Source organism: Nuphar pumila, chromosome 16 (genome assembly GCF_984573655.1).
Source record: "Nuphar pumila chromosome 16, dmNupPumi1.hap1.1, whole genome shotgun sequence".
Taxonomy (NCBI): Eukaryota; Viridiplantae; Streptophyta; class Magnoliopsida; order Nymphaeales; family Nymphaeaceae; genus Nuphar; species Nuphar pumila.
Window position 1 is genome coordinate 85,548,405 of NC_143264.1, and position 20,133 is coordinate 85,568,537.

The 20,133-nt window shown below is 36.2% G+C and overlaps 2 protein-coding genes across 2 annotated transcripts; one reads left to right on the plus strand and one right to left on the minus strand.

Annotated features, from left to right (window-relative positions):
• Positions 1–908: 908 nt before the first annotated feature.
• Positions 909–7,111, plus strand: LOC149813948 (succinate--CoA ligase [ADP-forming] subunit beta, mitochondrial-like). The gene is made up of 8 exons (XM_089991233.1): positions 909–1,010; positions 1,581–1,637; positions 1,772–1,887; positions 3,798–3,951; positions 5,316–5,480; positions 6,154–6,276; positions 6,885–6,956; positions 7,034–7,111. Exons 1-8 carry the CDS (start codon positions 909–911, stop codon positions 7,109–7,111), a joined length of 867 nt encoding a protein of 288 aa, XP_089847359.1.
• A 713-nt stretch (positions 7,112–7,824) lies between these two features.
• On the minus strand, positions 7,825–16,669 carry LOC149813949 (long-chain-alcohol oxidase FAO2-like). The gene is made up of 3 exons (XM_089992023.1): positions 16,401–16,669; positions 15,218–15,499; positions 7,825–9,718 (listed from the first exon to the last, which is right to left on the minus strand). Exons 1-3 carry the CDS (start codon positions 16,632–16,634, stop codon positions 7,979–7,981), a joined length of 2,256 nt encoding a protein of 751 aa, XP_089848149.1. The 5' UTR covers positions 16,635–16,669; the 3' UTR covers positions 7,825–7,978.
• Between the last annotated feature and the right edge of the window lie 3,464 nt (positions 16,670–20,133).

A 20,133-nucleotide genomic window follows, 5' to 3' on the forward strand; every position in this document is an offset into this window, starting at 1 on the left:
CACCCTTTTATCCTTATCCACTGCCATCCCTAGCCTAAACCCAATTGATTATGAAAATGATTTAGAGAATGGGCTTATTCAGAGAAAGTATAAGTTCAACCCCGCCTTCATTCCTGCATGAGTTTTGATTTTAACCTCCATCCCCACATTCATCCCTTTTTTTGGTCTTCCATCCCCGATTCAAACGGACATGGTGAGCACCCTTTTATCCTTATCCAATGCCATCCCTAGCCTAAACCCAATTGATTATGAAAATGATTTAGAGAATGGGCTTATTCAGAATCGAAACCATTCAATCTCAATCAGTCAATTTTTAACCATTAGATGACATGCATTATTAAAAGATAACAAAAATAAAATTATTAAAATTTATTTAAATCCCCTTAAAAATATTAAAAACTTAAAAAACATTAAACCAAATTGGCCCTTTAGAAAATTGATCATGAGCCCGAATCAACCGATTCGCAACGATTCCTACTAAACTACATCTATTAAGAACCTCAGTTGAACTCAAAATAGCCCAGAGAACCGAGTTATGAATAATAAAATTACTAAACAGCATTTATTGCATAATAAAATAGGCTTAACACACTTTAGAAACAAAAAATAAAAAATAAAAAATGACATTTTATAGGGATCTTAATCATGAAACTAACTTCACGTAAAAAATACCATGCAAAAAGAAGCCTTTAAATTGATTTTTTCCTTTTTTTTTGGGTTTTAGTCCCCAGAATTTCTTCTGACGCCCCAAAGGTAAACCTATTTCTCATCGGCGCCGAACGCGAAAATTTGATTCTTGTGCTGCCGCTTCACCAATCCTCTCTCTTCCTTTCTTTCTTTCTTTCTTGAGAGAGAGACTGAATAAAAAAGCAGCCGACGATCTTCCATCTTTTGCTTCGGAGAGAGAGATGGTGAGTGGTTTGGTAAAGGGTATCGTTTCCCGGTCGCTCTCCGTCGCCGGGAAATGGCAGAACCAGCAGCTCCGGCGACTCAACGTCCACGAGTATCAGGTCTGTGTGTGTGTTCCCCGACACCTGCTTGTCCAAAAAAACTGGGAACGGTTTGGGATGCTGAATACAATTTATCCAAATTTATCCCAGGTTTCTGGATAAGCGTGGCACACCCAAACGCGCATTTAAAGTTAAATCTCCATCATCTGACTAAGAATAATTTGGGATTTATTGCGTTAGTTTTATTTTTTTTCTATTTGGTTGCTTTGTAAGAACGATCTTCCTTTTTTTCCCTCTTGGAGTTCATCAATCTTTTCGAAGTGATTTGTTTCAATTTTTTCCTACATTGAGGAGTAATTTGGGAGTTTCGTAAAAGCAACATCTCAGGAAGTTTGGGATAAACTTAGATATTTTGTTGTGCTCTACAGTGGGATATCCTATCTTATCCTGGTTCTCTGGATAAATGGATGCATCCGAAACAACCCCCCTCATGATGAAAGGAATGATTAAATAGCGTAGAATCAATAAGGAATTGGAAGGACAATCCGCCTAAAATCACAATACGATAGAAGAGTTCTTCAAATCCTGTTGCATAATTCTATGATTTCTTGATCTTCCATGGTTTGGTAGTTTGCTTATTCTGGGGAAGATGAACCTGGCATCCATTGGCATTTATACTTATCCAGGGTAGTGGGATAAGTAAGGAAGCTGCATTTTGGAGCACAATGCAACTTTCCAGACTATCCAGCATTTATGGTTAAATGTGCATCTGAACAACTTCTTGAGGCTTTCCCAAATAGCTTTGGTTGGTGGTGTTTTAGGTGCTCAATCTCCATAATGAATGGAGTCCAGGCAGATTTGGTACACTTTTTGGGAGGCCCTCCCAGGCATTACCTTCCCAGAAGGAACACATGCCTAGTTATGGAGGTCAGAACTTGTGCGCGGGACATGGATGATGTAATGGCTGATCAATGTAGAAAGTTGCAGGGGGAAGGATGTATCTGTTTCAATCTTGTGTGTCATGGATGCTGATGTGGTAATTCGTCAATTAATGCCAGACAGCAGAAGGGAAAGGATGATGAAAGGATATGTGTGTATCTGTTTTTTTTTTTTTCGAAGCTCGTTTATGAGTTTTAGATGGGGTAATGGCTGGTCAATGCGGGGAAGCAGGAAGCAAGGGGAAGATTTGTTCCATTGACATGCATAAGGTAATGCCCCATCAATGCTGGCGAGTAATGGAAGGGGGAAAGGATGTTGGTTTGTCTCCAGTGTTGTATCACGGACTTGCATTAGCAATGGCTAATTGATGCTGCAGATTATAAGGGGGAGACCGAACCAAACACTATAGGGTCCGGGTATGGTGATAAATAAGAAGACCCGATTAAGACCCAGGTCCAGACCCGAAGGTCTGGTTAATACATGGACCCAGGTATAGTTTGTGAAATTCTATACTAGACCCTTGACAGACTCGAGTTTCGATTAAGACCCGCAATTTTTCAATGTAAAAATGATAAAAAAATATGGTTTTACAATGTATGGCCTGGGTCTGGTTCATGTAGTTTTTATCGGGTCCAGGTATGTTTTTTTTTCTTATGGTAGGTCCTATTAAACCCCGGGTCCTGGACCCGATACCATACCCGAAAATCGGGGCCAGGTCTGGTTCCACCTGAGTCCAAACCAAACCGGACCCGTTGACACCCTTAATGATGGCTGGACGTGCTGGAAAGCAGAAATAGGAGCATGATGGACGTAAATGGCATACGCATGGGTGATGTAATGGGTTATCAATGCTGAAAAACGGAAGGGGAAGTTCAATAACTTCAACTAGATGCCTTGGTAACCCTGACGACTTCCCTCTTTCCTTTTCCCCTTCTCCAGATCACTCTCTCCCATAGCAATCTTGAAACAAATCCACCGTTTGGTGTGCATAATTGTGGGGGACATCTCAAGCAGAGCCACTCTTTTTTGTGCATAGTTCTTATAGTGCTTGCAAGATGTCTAAAGCAAGGTTGTCAGACCAGGAAGCGGAAGCGAGGCATTTTGAAATTTATAAGAAGCAGGAAGCGAGGAATCAATTTGAAAACGAAATCGGAATCAAAGAACAGGAAGCGATATTAGAATCGAATGGGAAGTAAAACGGGAATCAAATAGGAAGCTAATAAAAAATAAAATAAAAAATGACTTCTTTAGTTTCATGATTTTTTAGTGTAAGAATTAAACTTTTGTCAAAATCTAAAAATGATGGTCACCTATTTAGAGAAAGCACATGGGAAGTGCGTAGAAGCATGGGATGAAATGCAGAAAGCTTGAAAAGAAGCATGAGAGGACATATAAGAAGCATGTAGGAAACGAATGAAGCCTATGTGAAGCACAGCAGAAACGTGGGAGAATCGAGATTCCCATCAAGTTTCAAAAGCAAGTAATATTGTGCTTCTAAAGCGAGTTTCCAGGAAGTGCGCTTCCCACCTGAATAAAAAGCTTCTGGTAACTCTGGTTTAAAGCTGCATGCTCGTCCAATGAGGGGACCAAATCCCCAAGGCACAATAGTGCATTTACAAGCATTGCAACAACCGTACCCCCTTATATATTAGATTTTTGCCCCTGCTGCACCCCCGCACCCGGGTTTTTTGGAAGTGCTGAATCCCCGCACCCGCACCTGCACCCATGTGACATAGAGAGTAACTAATATATTTTAAAAAATGTCGTTACTTTTAAGGGTATTTTGATTGTTTCAATCAGCTGAATGCTGCTAAAATCAATATAACTAGTTTAAAGTTAGATAAGACCCATCCCACACATACACACATATTAAGCATCATTTATTTTAATTTTGGCGATAAATACAAGTTCTTTCTTACTTTTACAGATCAATCCAATGGCTGAGACTTCTGATGGACAGTTGGTAGTAGCTGATGCAAAATTGAATTTTGATGATAATGCTGCTTTTCGCCAGAAAGAAATATTCTCTCTCCGTGATTCATCTCAAGAGGACCCTAGAGAGGTCTAGCTCCACACCTGCATGTGTTTTGTGTGTAAAATCAATTTCTTGGAAGCTTTTGACCAGTGTTGTTAAAAGGGTGCCTCGCCTTGAGGCGAGGCCCTATGCACCTCAAGGTGCCAGCCTAAGGCGTGCTTCATCAATAAAGCATTTTATTTATTTATTTGTATTTTTAGTTATTTTTTTATAGTTTAATCCTTAGTTTTTTTCTAAGTTATATAATCAGTTTCATGTTAATCTCTCATATTTTTTAGTATTTATTTTAGATTTTTCAGTATTTTATTTTAGAATTTCTATTTCTTATTGCTTGTTGCTTCATCAATAAAGCATTTTTTTATTTATTTGTATTTTTAGATATTTTTTATAGTTTTTTTAAAGTTTTCAAAAAAAAAATTGAGGCTTACGCATTACGATCAGTTTCTCAGTTACTTTTACATGTTAATCTCATAATTTTTAGTATTTATTTTAGATTTTCTATTTCTTATTGCTTGTTGCTTCATCAATAAAGCATTTTTTATTTATTTGTATTTTTAGATATTTTCTATAGTTTTTTTAAGTTTTCAAAAAAAATTTGAGGCTTACGCTTTACGCCTCGCCTCAGTTTTTGGTGGAGAGCCTCGCTGCGCCTCAATGCTTTTCACAACATTGCTTTTGACCTTGAAATGTGCTATCTGATGGATCATATGTGACCTGAATCCAAGCTAATCCATTCTTGTTTAGCTGGATTTGACTTAGAGTGTATCACGTACCCAATCAGATCAGGTTCTGTCCTGATCCTGTTAATCCAGTTCTGCCATTGTTTGATGGTTATCCAGAACCTGTTATATTTTATTTGTAGGAGTGTCAGATTTGGTGCCATGGGAACCAAAATCAGTACTGGATTAAGCTCAGTCAGTTCTGGAGTCTGATATCTGAATCTGGTCCATTGTAATTTGTAAATCCTTAGTGCTTATGCAAATATAGTCACTTCATGATCTTTGGAGCAATGTTGTTAGAATCCTATCAGACCCTGAATCTTTTTTAAACGATTCAGGTGAATTTGATGATTCCAATTTTGAACTGAATTGAACTGAATCGACTAATTTTTAACCAGCAGATGACACATCACAAAATATTAAGAAGTATTTAAAAAATAAGCCGAATCAGCTTGATTTCGTATCGATTTCTGGTCGATATGATATGAATCGGCCAATTCGCAATGATATGACATTGCTTTGGAGCTTAAACTAACTGAATTTGGTCTACTGTAATTTGTAAATCCCTAGTGCTTATGCAGATATAGTTACTTCAGTGATCTTTTGAATCTAAACTACTACAGAAATCTATGATCCCATATATCATCAGCTCTTTTTTTCCTACTTCTGCAGGATGATGCAGCAAAAGTAGACCTAAACTATATTGGGTTAGATGGAGAGATTGGATGCATGGTGAATGGAGCAGGGTTGGCAATGGCAACCATGGACATAATTAAGTTACATGGAGGAACTCCTGCCAATTTTCTAGATGTTGGCGGAAATGCCTCAGAGAGCCAGGTAAGGGCTGCATTTTCAGAATTTCAGGGCACTCCATTTTCTTGGATTAGTTTGTTTAGTTTGCTAATCCTTAGAATGAATTACCCTGCATTTGGGAGTAAACATGCAGATTGAGAAACTTGGAGTTCTGTCATAGGGATTATGATGTGAATTTGATGATACTTGATGATTTTGCTTTATCCCTCTGGGAATGGGCACAAAATATTTCAAAAAGTTGTTATTGATGGTGACATCAGTGCCTACACAGATTTTTAGTTTGCTATGCGACTATGGTTTTTAACCTATTGAATTTTTCTGGATGTTGGGTGAATTCTGTTCTCTTCCCTTTCTCATATGACATGGTGTTCATAAGTGTTATATAGCACATGGTTTATATAGTTTATATTGTTTGGCATTTTATGCTATTAGCATTTTCGCAACTATATCAGCAAATTTTTTTCTCAGGAAAACTTGAAATGAATGTTTTTTTCTCAGGAAAACATTGGGAAAATGCTAGCACTGATTTTTTAAAATGAAAACAGAAAACAGTGAAAAGAATTTTCTATTTGAAAAAACAAATTTACAGGAAATCTTTTGTGAGCAAATCATAACAAATATATATAATTGAGCCATGACTTCAGCTTATCATGGCACAGGATGGCGCTTAATCATTATGCTTTAAAATGTCATGTAGGTGGTGGAAGCATTCAAAATTTTAACATCTGATGAAAAGGTGAAAGCAATATTGGTCAGCATATTTGGGGGCATCATGAAATGCGATATAATTGCAAGTGGCATCGTTAATGCTGCCAAACAGGTAATGTTTTCGGGCACCTGTCAGTTTGCATCTCTCTCTCTCTCTCTCTCTCTCTCTCTCTCTCTCTCTTGCACACACACGCACAATCTTTTTTCATACATTCACGCATAAACTAAGATTCACTGAATGCTGAAAAGGGTGATTTTTTGGTGGAAAGTATGTCTATCTTTGATGAGAAACTTGGGACGTCTTACTTTTACAGGATAGATGGTGGATTTCTCCCAGCTGTTTCCATTACGGTAAAAACCATTTGGTACAGTTTTTGCCAGTCTTACTGGGAAAACAATTGGCCATCTCCAGCTCTGCACCCCAAGAAATAAATCCAAGTCTGAGACTTAAATCCTGAAACCCCAAATAAATTTTCCTACCTTATTGTATTCCTGCACGCAACAAACATAGTAGAAGTTTTTCATGGGAACATTCTTCTCAAGGGGAAGCGTTCACAGAAATGACATTCCGCCCACATGAAAATTTCTCTCGCATGTTCCCTGAGGATTCTTTGGTCTTCCCTGTTGAAACAGAAACATGTGTTGTCCTTCATTTTTCATTGTTGGTCGCGTCAATTTTTCTCGAACATCCTGAGGATGTTTCTAAGCTTTCTTTCCCAGGTTTCCCTCAAAGTGCCTGTTGTTGTTCACTTGGAAGGAACCAATGTTGACCATGGGAAGAAAATTTTGAAGGTAACCTTCTAGATTCTTTGCATATCTCTTAAGCCTTTGTCTGGGTGAAGTGATGCAGCTGAAATACAAACATGCAGGAGAGTGGGATGACAATAATCACAGCGGAGGATCTGGATTATGCAGCCCAGAAAGCAGTAAAAGCTGCTGCAAAGTAACTTCTTTAGCCTCTTAGCTTTTATCACCCTTTTTTGAATAATAAATTTTGTGAAAGTGCAAGGGCCTTTTGTTATATAATTATTTCTCTTGGAAAGTTGATCCAGAGATTGATAAAAAAAAATTGCTTGTATGATTTGCATGAGGGTGAGTTCTATCATCCTTTGCTGGGTGTTTTAGTAAACCAACGGATTAGCTAGTGCATCTAGTTAATGGATGTAGAGATGTTTTTGTCTTGATTTGTTTATCTTTTCTTTTTCCCATCTCTTAAATGTGGCAAAAGTTATCGACTGCTGGCAAGTCAGGTTGAAAATTTTTCTTAGAATTGGTGCTGTTATCTGTGAAGTTCCAGTCTAACTTTGCCGCTAGACCCCCAAAAACTGTGGATTTTTGCTGCGATCTGCCAAGAACCCCCCTTTTTTTTTAATGCTGTTTGACTTCACATACATGACAAAGCCACGAGGACTTTTGATGGGCGTTTGATTGCGATGACAAAACACAGAAGGGTTCTTTTGCATTTGGGAGATTTACTTATAGGCGCCTGTCTTATGGAAAGATTACGTTTTAACTGCTTACATTTTAAAAAAAATCGGATGGGTGCCTATCTTCTCAACAAACTGCTCATATGACCGCCTCAAGTTACTTTTCTATCACTTTGAAGAAATTCATTTTCCCATAGTTGAATCTTTGAGAGAGAGAGAGGGAGAGGTGTTAGTTACATCTATTAATCATTCTTTATTGAGAAACATATAACACAGAAATAGAAAACGGTCACATGCTCAGTATTTGGTAGCATCTTGGGGGCACCTCATACATTGCCTATAATTGGTTTATTTGCCAATCCCTCAAATCTCATGCTGCCTCTGTTTTTACTTATTGTGCAAGAACTCCACCATTCTCTTAGAGACACAGTAAGCCACTGACTGAATGGTGATCATGGGATTGACCCCAATGGCAGTAGGAACCAGGCTGCCATCACAAACAAATAACCCCTCTGCTTCCCAACTCTGCCCATTCTCATCAACTGCACCCTCTCTTGCATTCACACCCATCCTACAACTCCCCATCTGGTGAGCAGAGCAGTACATGTTCCACAGTTTGGAACCTGAAAGGATACCCCGTGCTGCTGCCACCCCATCTAAAAACTCATCTAAATCCTCTTTCTTAATCCCTTTTGCCTTGATCCTCTGCCCATCACTCCGCACAGTACCAACCTCACTTGCCCCTGCTGCTACCAGGATTCTCAGCACTGTCCTTAGTCCATCCCTCAGATTCTCCTTGTCCACCTTGCTTAAGGTGTATTTGATCCTGTCCTCCTCCTTCACTTCACCAGACCCCACATCCCTAACAAGTGCAAACAGATGCACAGTCCTGGAATACCTGAGCATCCTTTCCTTCATGTCCGAATTAGACAACCAGGGAGTCAGTGCAGCATACGATGCCGGCCCGATCGAAGCGGCCTCTATAATCACCTCAGGACAGTTATTTTCTGACAAAATCTTGTGTATGGAAGTGATGATTCCTCCTTCATAAACCTTGCCCTTGATGCTTGAATCAGACTCAGGGAAGTACCCCCAAGCAAACAACACAGGGTGGAGGTGCAAGTTCTTTCCTATGTTTGGGTTCTTCAGCCCACTAGAGATGAGAAGGGGTGGTGTCATCAATGACCCACATGCTGAAACACTTAGTTTAGAACTAATGAACAACCTCTTTGGGGTATTTGAGTCCTTGGGATCACATGCACTAGCAATAACCCCCAAACACTTCTTGGTAGTCCCCCCAAGAACTCCATTTCTCTCTTCAAACACAAACTTCTCCGCTTTAACTCTGGTTAAGATCACTGCACCACTGTCCACCGCATCAACCAACCAAGTAGAATCAGTTCCTTTCTTTTCTCCAGTGGGGCATCCATGACCACAAGACCCACAAAAGTGGCCCTCTGATGAGTTCCTAGACACACTGTCACAGTTCAGACCAAGGGCCTTACACCCAACTCTGAGGACCCTGTTCTGAAACCCTTCCTCTGTGCACTTGTCCACAACACCCAGCCTTCTACACACTGCATCCATTGCCTCCTGATACTCCTGCTTGCCAAAGAGTGCAAGCCCATGATCTTTGGCCCATTCCCTGAGTACTGAGTCAGGTGTCCTAATTGATGCTGACCAATTGATTGCTGACCCACCACCAACAGTTGAGCCAGCCATGATGTTTATTTTCATGTCTACTGAGGTCAATTTTCCACCATTTTGGTACAGTTGGTCGAAGGAAGGGCCTTCTAGCAGGGAATAGTCATCACCCCAGAAGTAGCCTCCTTTCTCCAACACCACCACTTTGTAGCCAGATTTTGCCAAGGCTGCAGCAGCAACTCCACCTCCACAGCCAGAACCAACCACCACTGCATCACATTCTATTGTGTACAGGTTTTTTATTGGATCTTCTGTAATTTTTAGGCCATGCTTGGAGAGACTATCCAGTAAACTGGTGCCATCTTCAGCTGCAGCGTCAACAATTCCATGGTCCAAGGGCCTCTCTCTTTTGGGCTCCCCTCTTTTGGTGTTGACACTGTAGCCAATTGCTTTCCATGATGGATTCTTCATGCTTTCATCAACCTACAGTAACAGGAAAAAAAAAAGTAATTTACAAAAAAGGTTCCTGACCTAATTGAATATCAATAAAGAACAGCCTAATATTTAAGTTATTACATTTAACTGCCTACTTTATCTGAATGCATTTCAAATAGTTGTCTCTGTGTAAAATGACAGTTTTGTCTTTTTTAATGAGCAACTCGTTATGTGTCTTTTGTTACAAAAACAAACAAATGAGGGCATTTCATCACTCTTTGTGATTAAACAAAGGCCAACTGACTAATTTAGGGACCACCAAAAACCGAGGCGTAGCGAGGCACTCCACCAAAAACCGAGGCGAGAAGTAAGCCTCGAGGCGTAAAGCATAAGCCTCAAATTTTTTTTTGAAAACTTTAAAAAAATTATAAAAAAATATATAAAAATAAAAATAAATAAAGAAATGCTTTATTGATGAAATAACAACCAATAAGAAATAGAAAATCTCAAATAAGTACTAAAAATATGAGATTAACATATAAAAATAACTAAAAACTGATTACATAACTGAAAAATATATGAAATTAACCAAAAACAGTTAAAATATACTAAGAAACTGATTACATAACTGAAATAACTGGAAAATATATGAGATTAACCTACAAAAGTTAAAATATATGAGATTATTCTAAAAAATATGAGATTAACATATAAAAGTAACTAAAAAAATGATTACATAACTGGAAAATATACGAGATTAACCAACAAAAGATAGAATATACTAAGAAACCGATTACATAACTGGAAAATATATGAGATTAACCTACAAAAGTTAAAATATATGAGATTATTCTAAAAAATATGAGATTAACATATAAAAGCAACTAAAAACTGATTACATAACTGAAAAATATATGAGATTAACCCAAAAAAGTTAAAATATACTAAGAAACTGATTACATAACTGAAATAACTGGAAAATATATGAGATTAACCTACAAAAGTTAAAATATATGAGATTATTCTAAAAAATGTGAGATTAACATATAAAAGTAACTAAAAACTGATTACATAACTGGAAAAATATATGAGATTAACCAACAAAAGTTAAAATATACTAAGAAACTGATTACATAACTGAAAAACTGGAAAATATATGAGATTAACCTACAAAAGTTAAAATATATGAGATTATTCTAAAAAACATGAGATTAACATATAAAAGTAACTAAAAACTGATTACATAACTGGAAAATATATGAGATTAACCAACAAAAGTTAAAATATATTAAGAAACTGTTTACATAACTGGAAAATATATGAGATTAACCTACAAAAGTTAAAATATATGAGATTATTCTAAAAAATATGAGATTAACATATAAAAGTAACTAAAAAAATGATTACATAACTGGAAAATATACGAGATTAACCAACAAAAGATAGAATATACTAAGAAACTGATTACATAACTGGAAAATATATGAGATTAACCTACAAAAGTTAAAATATATGAGATTATTCTAAAAGATATGAGATTAACATATAAAAGTAACTAAAAACTGATTACATAACTGAAAAATATATGAGATTAACCCAAAAAAGTTAAAATATACTAAGAAACTGATTACATAACTGAAATAACTGGAAAATATATGAGATTAACCTACAAAAGTTAAAATATATGAGATTATTCTAAAAAATGTGAGATTAACATATAAAAGTAACTAAAAACTGATTACATAACTGGAAAATATATGAGATTAACCAACAAAAGTTAAAATATACTAAGAAACTGATTACATAACTGAAAAAACTAAAAAATATATGAGATTAACCTACAAAAGTTAAAATATATAAGATTATTCTAAAAAACATGAGATTAACATATAAAAGTAACTAAAAATTGATTACATAACTGGAAAATATATGAGATTAACCAACAAAAGTTAAAATATATTAAGAAACTGTTTACATAACTGGAAAATATATGAGATTAACCTACAAAAGTTAAAATATATGAGATTATTCTAAAAAATATGAGATTAACATATAAAAGTAACTAAAAACTGATTACATAGCTGAAAAACATGAGATTAACCAACAAAAGTTAAAATATATTAAGAAACTAATTACATGATTGAAATAACTGAAAAATATACGAGATTAACCAACAAAAGTTAAAATATAGTAATATATTAAGAAATTTATTACATAACTGAAATAACTGAAAAATATACGAGATAAACCAACAAAAGTTAAAATATAGTAATATATTAAGAAATTTATTACATAACTGAAATAACTGGAAAATATATGAGATTAACCTACAAAAACTTTGTTGATTATGTCTCAGAAATCTTGTTGGAAAGTAAAAAAAAAATTTGTGCCTCAGGCTTGCGCCTTGAGGCACAGAGGGTTGATAACTATGGGACCAAGTATGCCTTTGAAATTTAACTTATAAAAGTAGGTGGCTAAATGTAAAACCCGAAACTATATATATATATATATATAGAGAGAGAGAGAGAGACTAGTTGCCTACACCTATCCATGTTTATTGCAGTCTATGGGTCGTCCTATTCCTGGTAAGTTTTTATGAAATTTAAAACTCAATGGTGTAAATTTTTTATAAATATCCAAGACTTAAAAAACATGTTTTTTTATCAAAAAAATATAATTCAATTTTCATTTCTTAGCAAATTGATCATGCCAACACATCTGTAATGTCAAATTTGTAAAAAACGATGTGAAACCCTTTGCTTGCTCATGATAATCTACGATAGTCACAAAACAGAGTAGGCAGCTACCTTCAAAAATAAATAAATATATATATATATATATATATATATGAGAACTAGAATTTGAACTAGGCATTTTCAGTACTTTTTTTGCAAATCTGACCCTACAGATGTGTTCAACATGGTCCATTTTTAAGAATCAGCTGTTTGATCTTGTTTTTTTGACAAAAAAAATGAATTTTGGATGCTTGAATATACAAAAATTTAGAGTCGGTCTCTTTAAAGCCAAGAATGTAGATCAAATCCATGTGGTCAAATTTAAGAAAAAAAACTATAAAAATTTCGTTTTGCCCTGTAGTTCTCATATTCCAGTGGCCCATTTATAACTAATGTGATTTTTGTCATACGAGGAAATTTAATTGTTTTGAAAAAGCGTGGAAAGATTCTGTTTTCCATTGTTTTTTTACATACTTTTCTTACCTTTTTTTCACACTTGCGACTATGACCTGTAGCTTTTGAAGAAGTGGACAGGGACCTAAAACTCATCCTTATTTCTAGTTTTGTTTACTAGGGTCGTTTGTTTCACCCAACTTACACATGAAAATTGAGGTTTACATATGGAACCCTCCATTTCGTTGGTGAGACAAACATGCCAATTCCATTTTCTTGTGGGGTCCACAGTCATCATGGTTTCTTTCCACGTTGGCTATGTAAATCAACACACACACACACCCCATGTGGGCACATGGGATGACCTTCCCATCAATAGTCTTTTCTTATTGGTGGAAATGGAACAAACGACTTAATGTCCCTTGTGTATTTTAGAATATGATTGTTTTATCCAATATAAGGTACAATGTGGGTCTTTTTTTTTAATGAGAAACGGGAAAACCATCAACGGTATCAAAGACTAATTGCGGTGGCTATGCCTGCCGTACTTACGGTTGCTTTCCTGACGGTGTAAACTCGTGGCACACTCCTTGCCCCTAGTGAGTCTGTCTTGATTCGGCACTGAGCAAGGGACATAATTCCCTTGCCCCTTCTTATATGCCAAGGGCTAATGCCCATGTGAATGGAACCCTGACCACCCGCTTAGTGGCCAAGGCCCCCAAACCCAAACCCAAACCCAAACCCCTTAGGGTTATATTGGTTTTTATTTAAGAATTGCCCTCTTCTAATACAAATCCCTAGTCAAGAAACTTGACAGTTTTTAAATAGGGTTGTTAAGCCATGGACCAAGAGAAACGCTTGACAGTACTGACCTTTGGGGCACATGGGTTCTACTCATTCCCTATGCCATCCTTATCTTCATATCCCTTCTTAGGATTTCTTTGATGCAAGTTTTTTAATCAAGTGGGACTTGATAGACGTGATCTACATCATTCATTTATTGAAGATCGCTGAAATCTTACTTGTGTGCACAATTTTTTTTTGCTATTCAAAAATCAATTGTTAACAACACCAATTTTTGTGATTTCAAAAATCATATTCTTTTTGTCAAATAAATACGATCCAAATGTCAATTCTTATTAAATCGATATATAAAGTCAAATTTGATAAAAACAACTTGCATCATAAAATTTAAGAGGGATGAGGGATATGAAGATGGAGGATGACAACTTGAGGAACGAGTGCAACCCTACCTTCCACCCATCCACAAGGTCTTGCACAAGGAGACATGTGTCTCTTAATGACCAAAATGCTCATGTCTTAAAGACCTTTTATGAAATATGGAAAACTACTAGACAAAATTGAAAACGGGGAATTTACATATGGGCGTCTAACGTAGATAAATTTGTGCTCAGCTGCCTCTGTTTTTAAATATTTAAGATAAGTGCTTAACTTTTCAAGAAATGGATCAGGTGATCGTCTAGTTATCTTTTATGTAACTTAAGTCTAATTGACTCTTTGAAATAACACTTCTAACCTTTTTCTTTTCTTAAATTACCGAAGGGCAAATAAATAATTCTAAGAGGTGACATAAAAGAACCCATATAGGAGATTTCTTAAAAAGGTTGATGCTTATATTAAATACTTAAAAAGTGATTTGCAAGTGGGTACCAAAATTCTCGGTGCCTTTAATTGGTGGGTTCTACAAGGGCTTGAGTGTCACTGATGCCACCTGGGGTTTACCTCATATGTTGGTGGGTCCACTAAGCGGCTCACGGCTCGTTCTTGATGAGTCAGTATATATATATATATAAAGGTGGTAGCGGCCAATCACTTTTATAGCTTACTGTCAGAATTTTGAAGTTTTTTTTTTTATATTTTTTTTAAATTTGACCATTATGAATAGACTTTTGGATCATCTGATTCCAACATGCAAGTAGGTTTTTATAAGGTTTAAAATCAATGATTTAAGAATTATCAAAATATTCAATACTTGAGAAAATCATAATTTTTATAAAAAAAAAAAAAACATGATTCAAGTGTCATTTTCTATCCAGGTCTATCGGGGTCAGATTTGTAAAAATCACTTAAAAACACGAGATTATTGATGGTAAGACAAAAAAGTGGTAGCTGCCTCTCTCTATACAATATACAAGGAGAGTTATATATATATATATATATATATATAGTGAGAGAGAAAGAGAGAGCATCACAGTCAATTGCATCAATCTCACGGTACTTTTCCTAAGTTGTAGGGCTCACCAAAAAGCTCATGATGATATCATCATTGGCGGTCATAATTAAAAATGGTGATCGTTTATCACCATAATTGATGGTTAGGATGTCAAATCACTTTTCCTAAACGATTGATCCGATCACCTTATATGCTTTGAGAGAAAGAGGTGTGGGTGAGTGTTACCTGAGAGTAGAATGTGTAGAGGGAGAAGATTTTGAGAATGCCCAAGGCCACCCTGAGGAAACTGCCAAGGGGCCCATGCAATCTTGACCACCTCAACAGCACCCTTTCCCTTGCCTCCAGCGGCATCTCTGCGAACCTCCTCATAACAGGTAACCCCCAACGCAGCCTCCCCTTTCCACCGCACAGAGCCAGCGTCCCAAGCCTCGTTGACAACATCCATAGCACCCAGTCGACCAGCAGCAACCCCTTCCTCGGCAGCCTCCTCGCCATTAGCTCCGCCACCTAATTCCATTAACCATTGAAACCAATTACCATATAATTCATTTAGGCTGATCTGTTTGGCCATTATTCATTTGAGTCACCATTTTGAGATGAGAGACAGGATATGATAGCGATGATATAAATGAAACAGCTTTGAATTGTCAAAACAAACAAGAATTTTATGTGAGTAAAAGCCCCAAAAAGATACCAACGGGGTGGTATCCCATGTGGTAAGCCGGGTTCTTTGTTAAGCTCAAGGCAGAGGATCGAATCCCTCTGCCACATGTGGGATTGCTGTTATATAGTCATTAATTATTAAATTATAGTAACGTGAACCAGTAAGCACACAGCCATGTGGTCAGTGGGTCCCGTGTCAAGCTGAAGGTCCAGGATTTAATCCCGTTGGTGCATGAGGCTGCTGTTGCTTTATCACGCAGGAGTTCGGGCCCATTAAGTGACCCAGTTCTCGGTGAAGGTTCCTCGTCATAAAAAAATGAACCAGTTAGCACAACCCTTCGCTCTTCTCTCTCCAACGCCATCCTTAAAAAATAAGCAAATGAGCTAATGACCAAAGTAAACTTCGCAGGAATGTTTGTTTGTTTTTTATAGTCAAGCTGAAGTTAGGTAGACCCCAGTTCATTGATTTAATCTAATTACAGTAAACGTAAACGGTATACAAAATCACCCTTTCAACAATTAAAGTATCCTTTGCAGGAATGTTGATGAGTATATGAGTCTGGTTCCAATGGGAGCTCGTGTTCCTCAATTGAAACCAACAAAAATGCAGTAGAAAAGGGAAAGGAAAACAAAGAGAAAAAGGTTCTTCATACCGTTGATATTGGTCAGTGAAGGAATAGAAAAAGGAGCGCAAAGTAAACAAGATGAAGAAGATGATGACGAAGAAGAAGAAACGAGATCCTACCTCTTCAGGCACCCCGTTTTCTGAAGCAGAGGCCTCGTAGAACTCTCTTAGGTGCTTGCTCGCAAGGTCACCCTTGCCAGCAATGTAGGGCGTTTCCAAAGGCACGGGCCCTACGAAGGTCCCACAGATGGCGGATAAGGACTCCATCTGACGGGCAGAGTAGCCATGCTCGTACTTCTTCTTCCTTCCTCCAAGCAGGAGGGGATGGTGGTGGTGCTGATGACTCTCACTCATCTCTCTCTTGTGTTTGTGGGGGTTGTCACGACAATGGACTTGTAATCACTATTTATAGGAGGGCTGCGACGAATAATGACAGAAAAAACGAGAGAGTAAAATTCTATGTAAGTCCAAATTTTTTCCCATAATTCCAAAAAACCCAAAGAATTTTCGGATATTGGCTGATGATTTCCTAAATACGATTTAACAAGGACCATGAACTAGGGGTGGCAATCGGGTCGGGTCGGGTCGGGTCGGCGGGTTAGCGGGTCAGAATACCTCAACACGAATACGACCCGTTTATTAAACGGGTCGGATGTGGCAAACACAAACACGACCTATTTATTAAACGGGTAACCCGATATGACACGGTTAACCCGTTTAATAAACGGGTCGGGTCAACATGATACGATTATATCTCTGTTAAAAGATGTTGCAAGCAGGAAATAAGAAGTGAGGGTTATTTTAAGTAAGAAGAAATTAAAAAGAGTTATACTTTTAGCTTGATCTGATGTTAAAAAAATTAACACTTTTTTCAGATTAGAACATTTAATACTATTGCTCTCAAGTCTTGTCACCTCTGCAGTGAGACTCCACTGAAAGAGTTATACTTTTAGTTTGATTTGATGTTAAAAAAAATTAACGCTTTTTTTAGATGAGAACATTTAATGTTATTACTCTCAAGTCTTGTCACCTCTGCAGTGAAACTCCACTAATTAACTTTTCACCTCTTTCTCTCTCTCACGACACCAACAATTCAAAATACACCCCACCTCTCATTTTTCTTCTCTAAATGGTCGCCCATCCAGTAGTGACCCTTTGGTGTAAGATTGAATTTAATCATTTTAAACGGGTTGCGAGTTGACGGCCCCGTTTGCGGGTTTTAAATATTTAAAATGGGTTACGGATTTTAAATATTTAAAAGTGTCATGTATATTTAAAATGGGTCGACACGATTATCAGTTTAGATTACAAACGGGTTGCGGATTTAATCATCCCAAAGAACCATTTTAAATATAAACGGGTTGTGGGTTGACCCACCCGCCTAACCCATTTATTAAACGGGTTGGCGGGTTGGCATACCCCTAACACGAACATGACGCGTTTAATAAACGGGTTAGGCAGGTCCACCAGTTTACGACACGGACCCGTTTAAGCCAAACCCTAACCCGGCTAAGAAGCGGGTTGGCGGGTCGGGTCAGATTTTGCCACCCCTACCATGGACCATTAACTTGGATTCAAATGGCAATAATACTATAACTTCTTATCATATTGTCCTTGCAAAATGGTGTCCTTCTTTAAATATGTATCAATTTGACAAAATCTCTCGCATATCTAAAATTGTTGATTTTTTATTTTTTTAGAACATTTTTTGTTCTTCACTCATGTGTATAGGTATATTGTGAAAAGTTTGCAGCTTTAAGTAAAAAAGGAAATTCTATGAACATATGCAAAGATAATCTACAAACATTACTTAAGTAAATACTTCTCAATTAGGTCTGCAAATATGATATTCATAAATACCTATTATGAATCACTACAAGAAAAATGCATATTAGCGATGGACGCTATCCGTCGCTAATCCATCGCAAAATCCGTCGCTAACGTGTTTAGTGACGGCTTAGCGATGAAAAGCGTTTGTTGCATAATCCTAGTCGCTAAACTGCGACAGAATTTATCTATCACCAATCCATCGCTAATTAGCGACAGATCATATATGTCGCTAATCCGTCATTAAATAAAGATTGATTTGGTTTTGCGATGGAATTTAATCTGTCACTAAACTGTAACAAGGGATACATATCTTTCGCTAATGTCCATCGTCAATTTGGTGACGGATTAGTGATGGCTTGAATTCCGTCGCAAACCATCGATTGATTTAAATTGGCGACAGATTAGCGATGTATAATATCCGTCGCTAATTTTTTTTTAAAAAAAAAACTAAATATGAAAATCGAGAAAAATTCTCCGTTATACAATTCATATAAACTGCTTATAAAAAACAAAGTACACATAATATATATATATATATATATATATATATATATATATATATATATATATATATATATATATATATATATATATATATATATATATATATATATATATATATATATATACAGGTGAAACATATTTAACACAAGTTATAAGTTAAACAAATTTAACAACCAAATACAGTCCTTGCCAAGTTATAATTAGTTACAAGTACGTCAAACAAATTAAACACATGATTTTAATCCTCGCCAAGATTTGGGGCATCATCCCCTTTATTTTCTCAATCTATCGTCCCTCCATCCATGCCTCCATCAGCTCCTCTACGCTGATCATCTCCAACATCCTACATTAGAACCAAAATGTTAGTATTGATAAACAAAATATAATGAAATAAATTATATGCAATGCACCTAATCTAATGCAATCAAAGTAAATGGCTGAATGACACGTAGACTAACAATAAACTGAAGGACATTAACATAATTCATATATGTGTTCTAAGACTGAAAAAAAAAATTATAGTGATTCAATCATGGAAATATGTGTTCTAAGGTTAAAAAAATGTCACAGTGATTCATGCATGCATATATGGTTTATAAGGTTGTTAAATAAATGTGTTATGTGTCACAATCATGCATATATGTGTTACAAGGCAGTCAAAAAACTTCCATAGTGATGAAATCATGCTTATATGTGTTTTAAGGTTGTCAAAAAACTTTCATAGTGATTCAATCATGCTCATATGTGTTTTAAGGTAGTCAAAAAACTTTGATAATGATTTAATCATGCATATATGTGTTCTAAGGAAAATTTTATAGTGATTCAATGATGTATATGTGTGTTCTAAGGCAATAAAACAATTTCATAGTGATGAAAGCATGCTTGTATGTGTTCTAAGGTTGTCAAAAAACTTTCATAGTGATTCAATCATGCATATATGTGTTCTAAGGTTGTAAAAAAACTTTCATATTGATTCAATCATGCATATATGTGTTATAAGGCAGTCAAAAAACTTTCATATATGCTAATATCATGCTCATATGTGTTATAAGGCAGTTAAAAAACTTTTATAGTGATTCAATCATGCTCATATGTGTTCTAAGGCAGTAAAAAAACATTATATGTGATTCAATCATGCATATCATGTTCTAAGGCAGTCAAAAAATTTTATAGTGATTCAATCATGCATATATGTGTTATAAGGCATTAAAAAACTTTCATATATGCTAATATCAGGCTCATATGTATTCTAAGGTTGTCATAGTGATGAAATCATGTTTGTATATGTTTTAAAGTTGTCAAAAAACTTTCATAGTGATTCAATCATGCATATATGTGTTATAAGGCACTAAGAAAATTTTATAGTGATGAAATCATGCATATATGTGTTGTAAGGTTGTAAAAAAACTTTCATAGTGATTCAATCATGCATATATGTGTTATAAGGGTGTCATAAAAATTGTATAGTGAATCAATCATGCATATATGTGTTCTAAGGGTGTCAAAAAAAATCATAGTG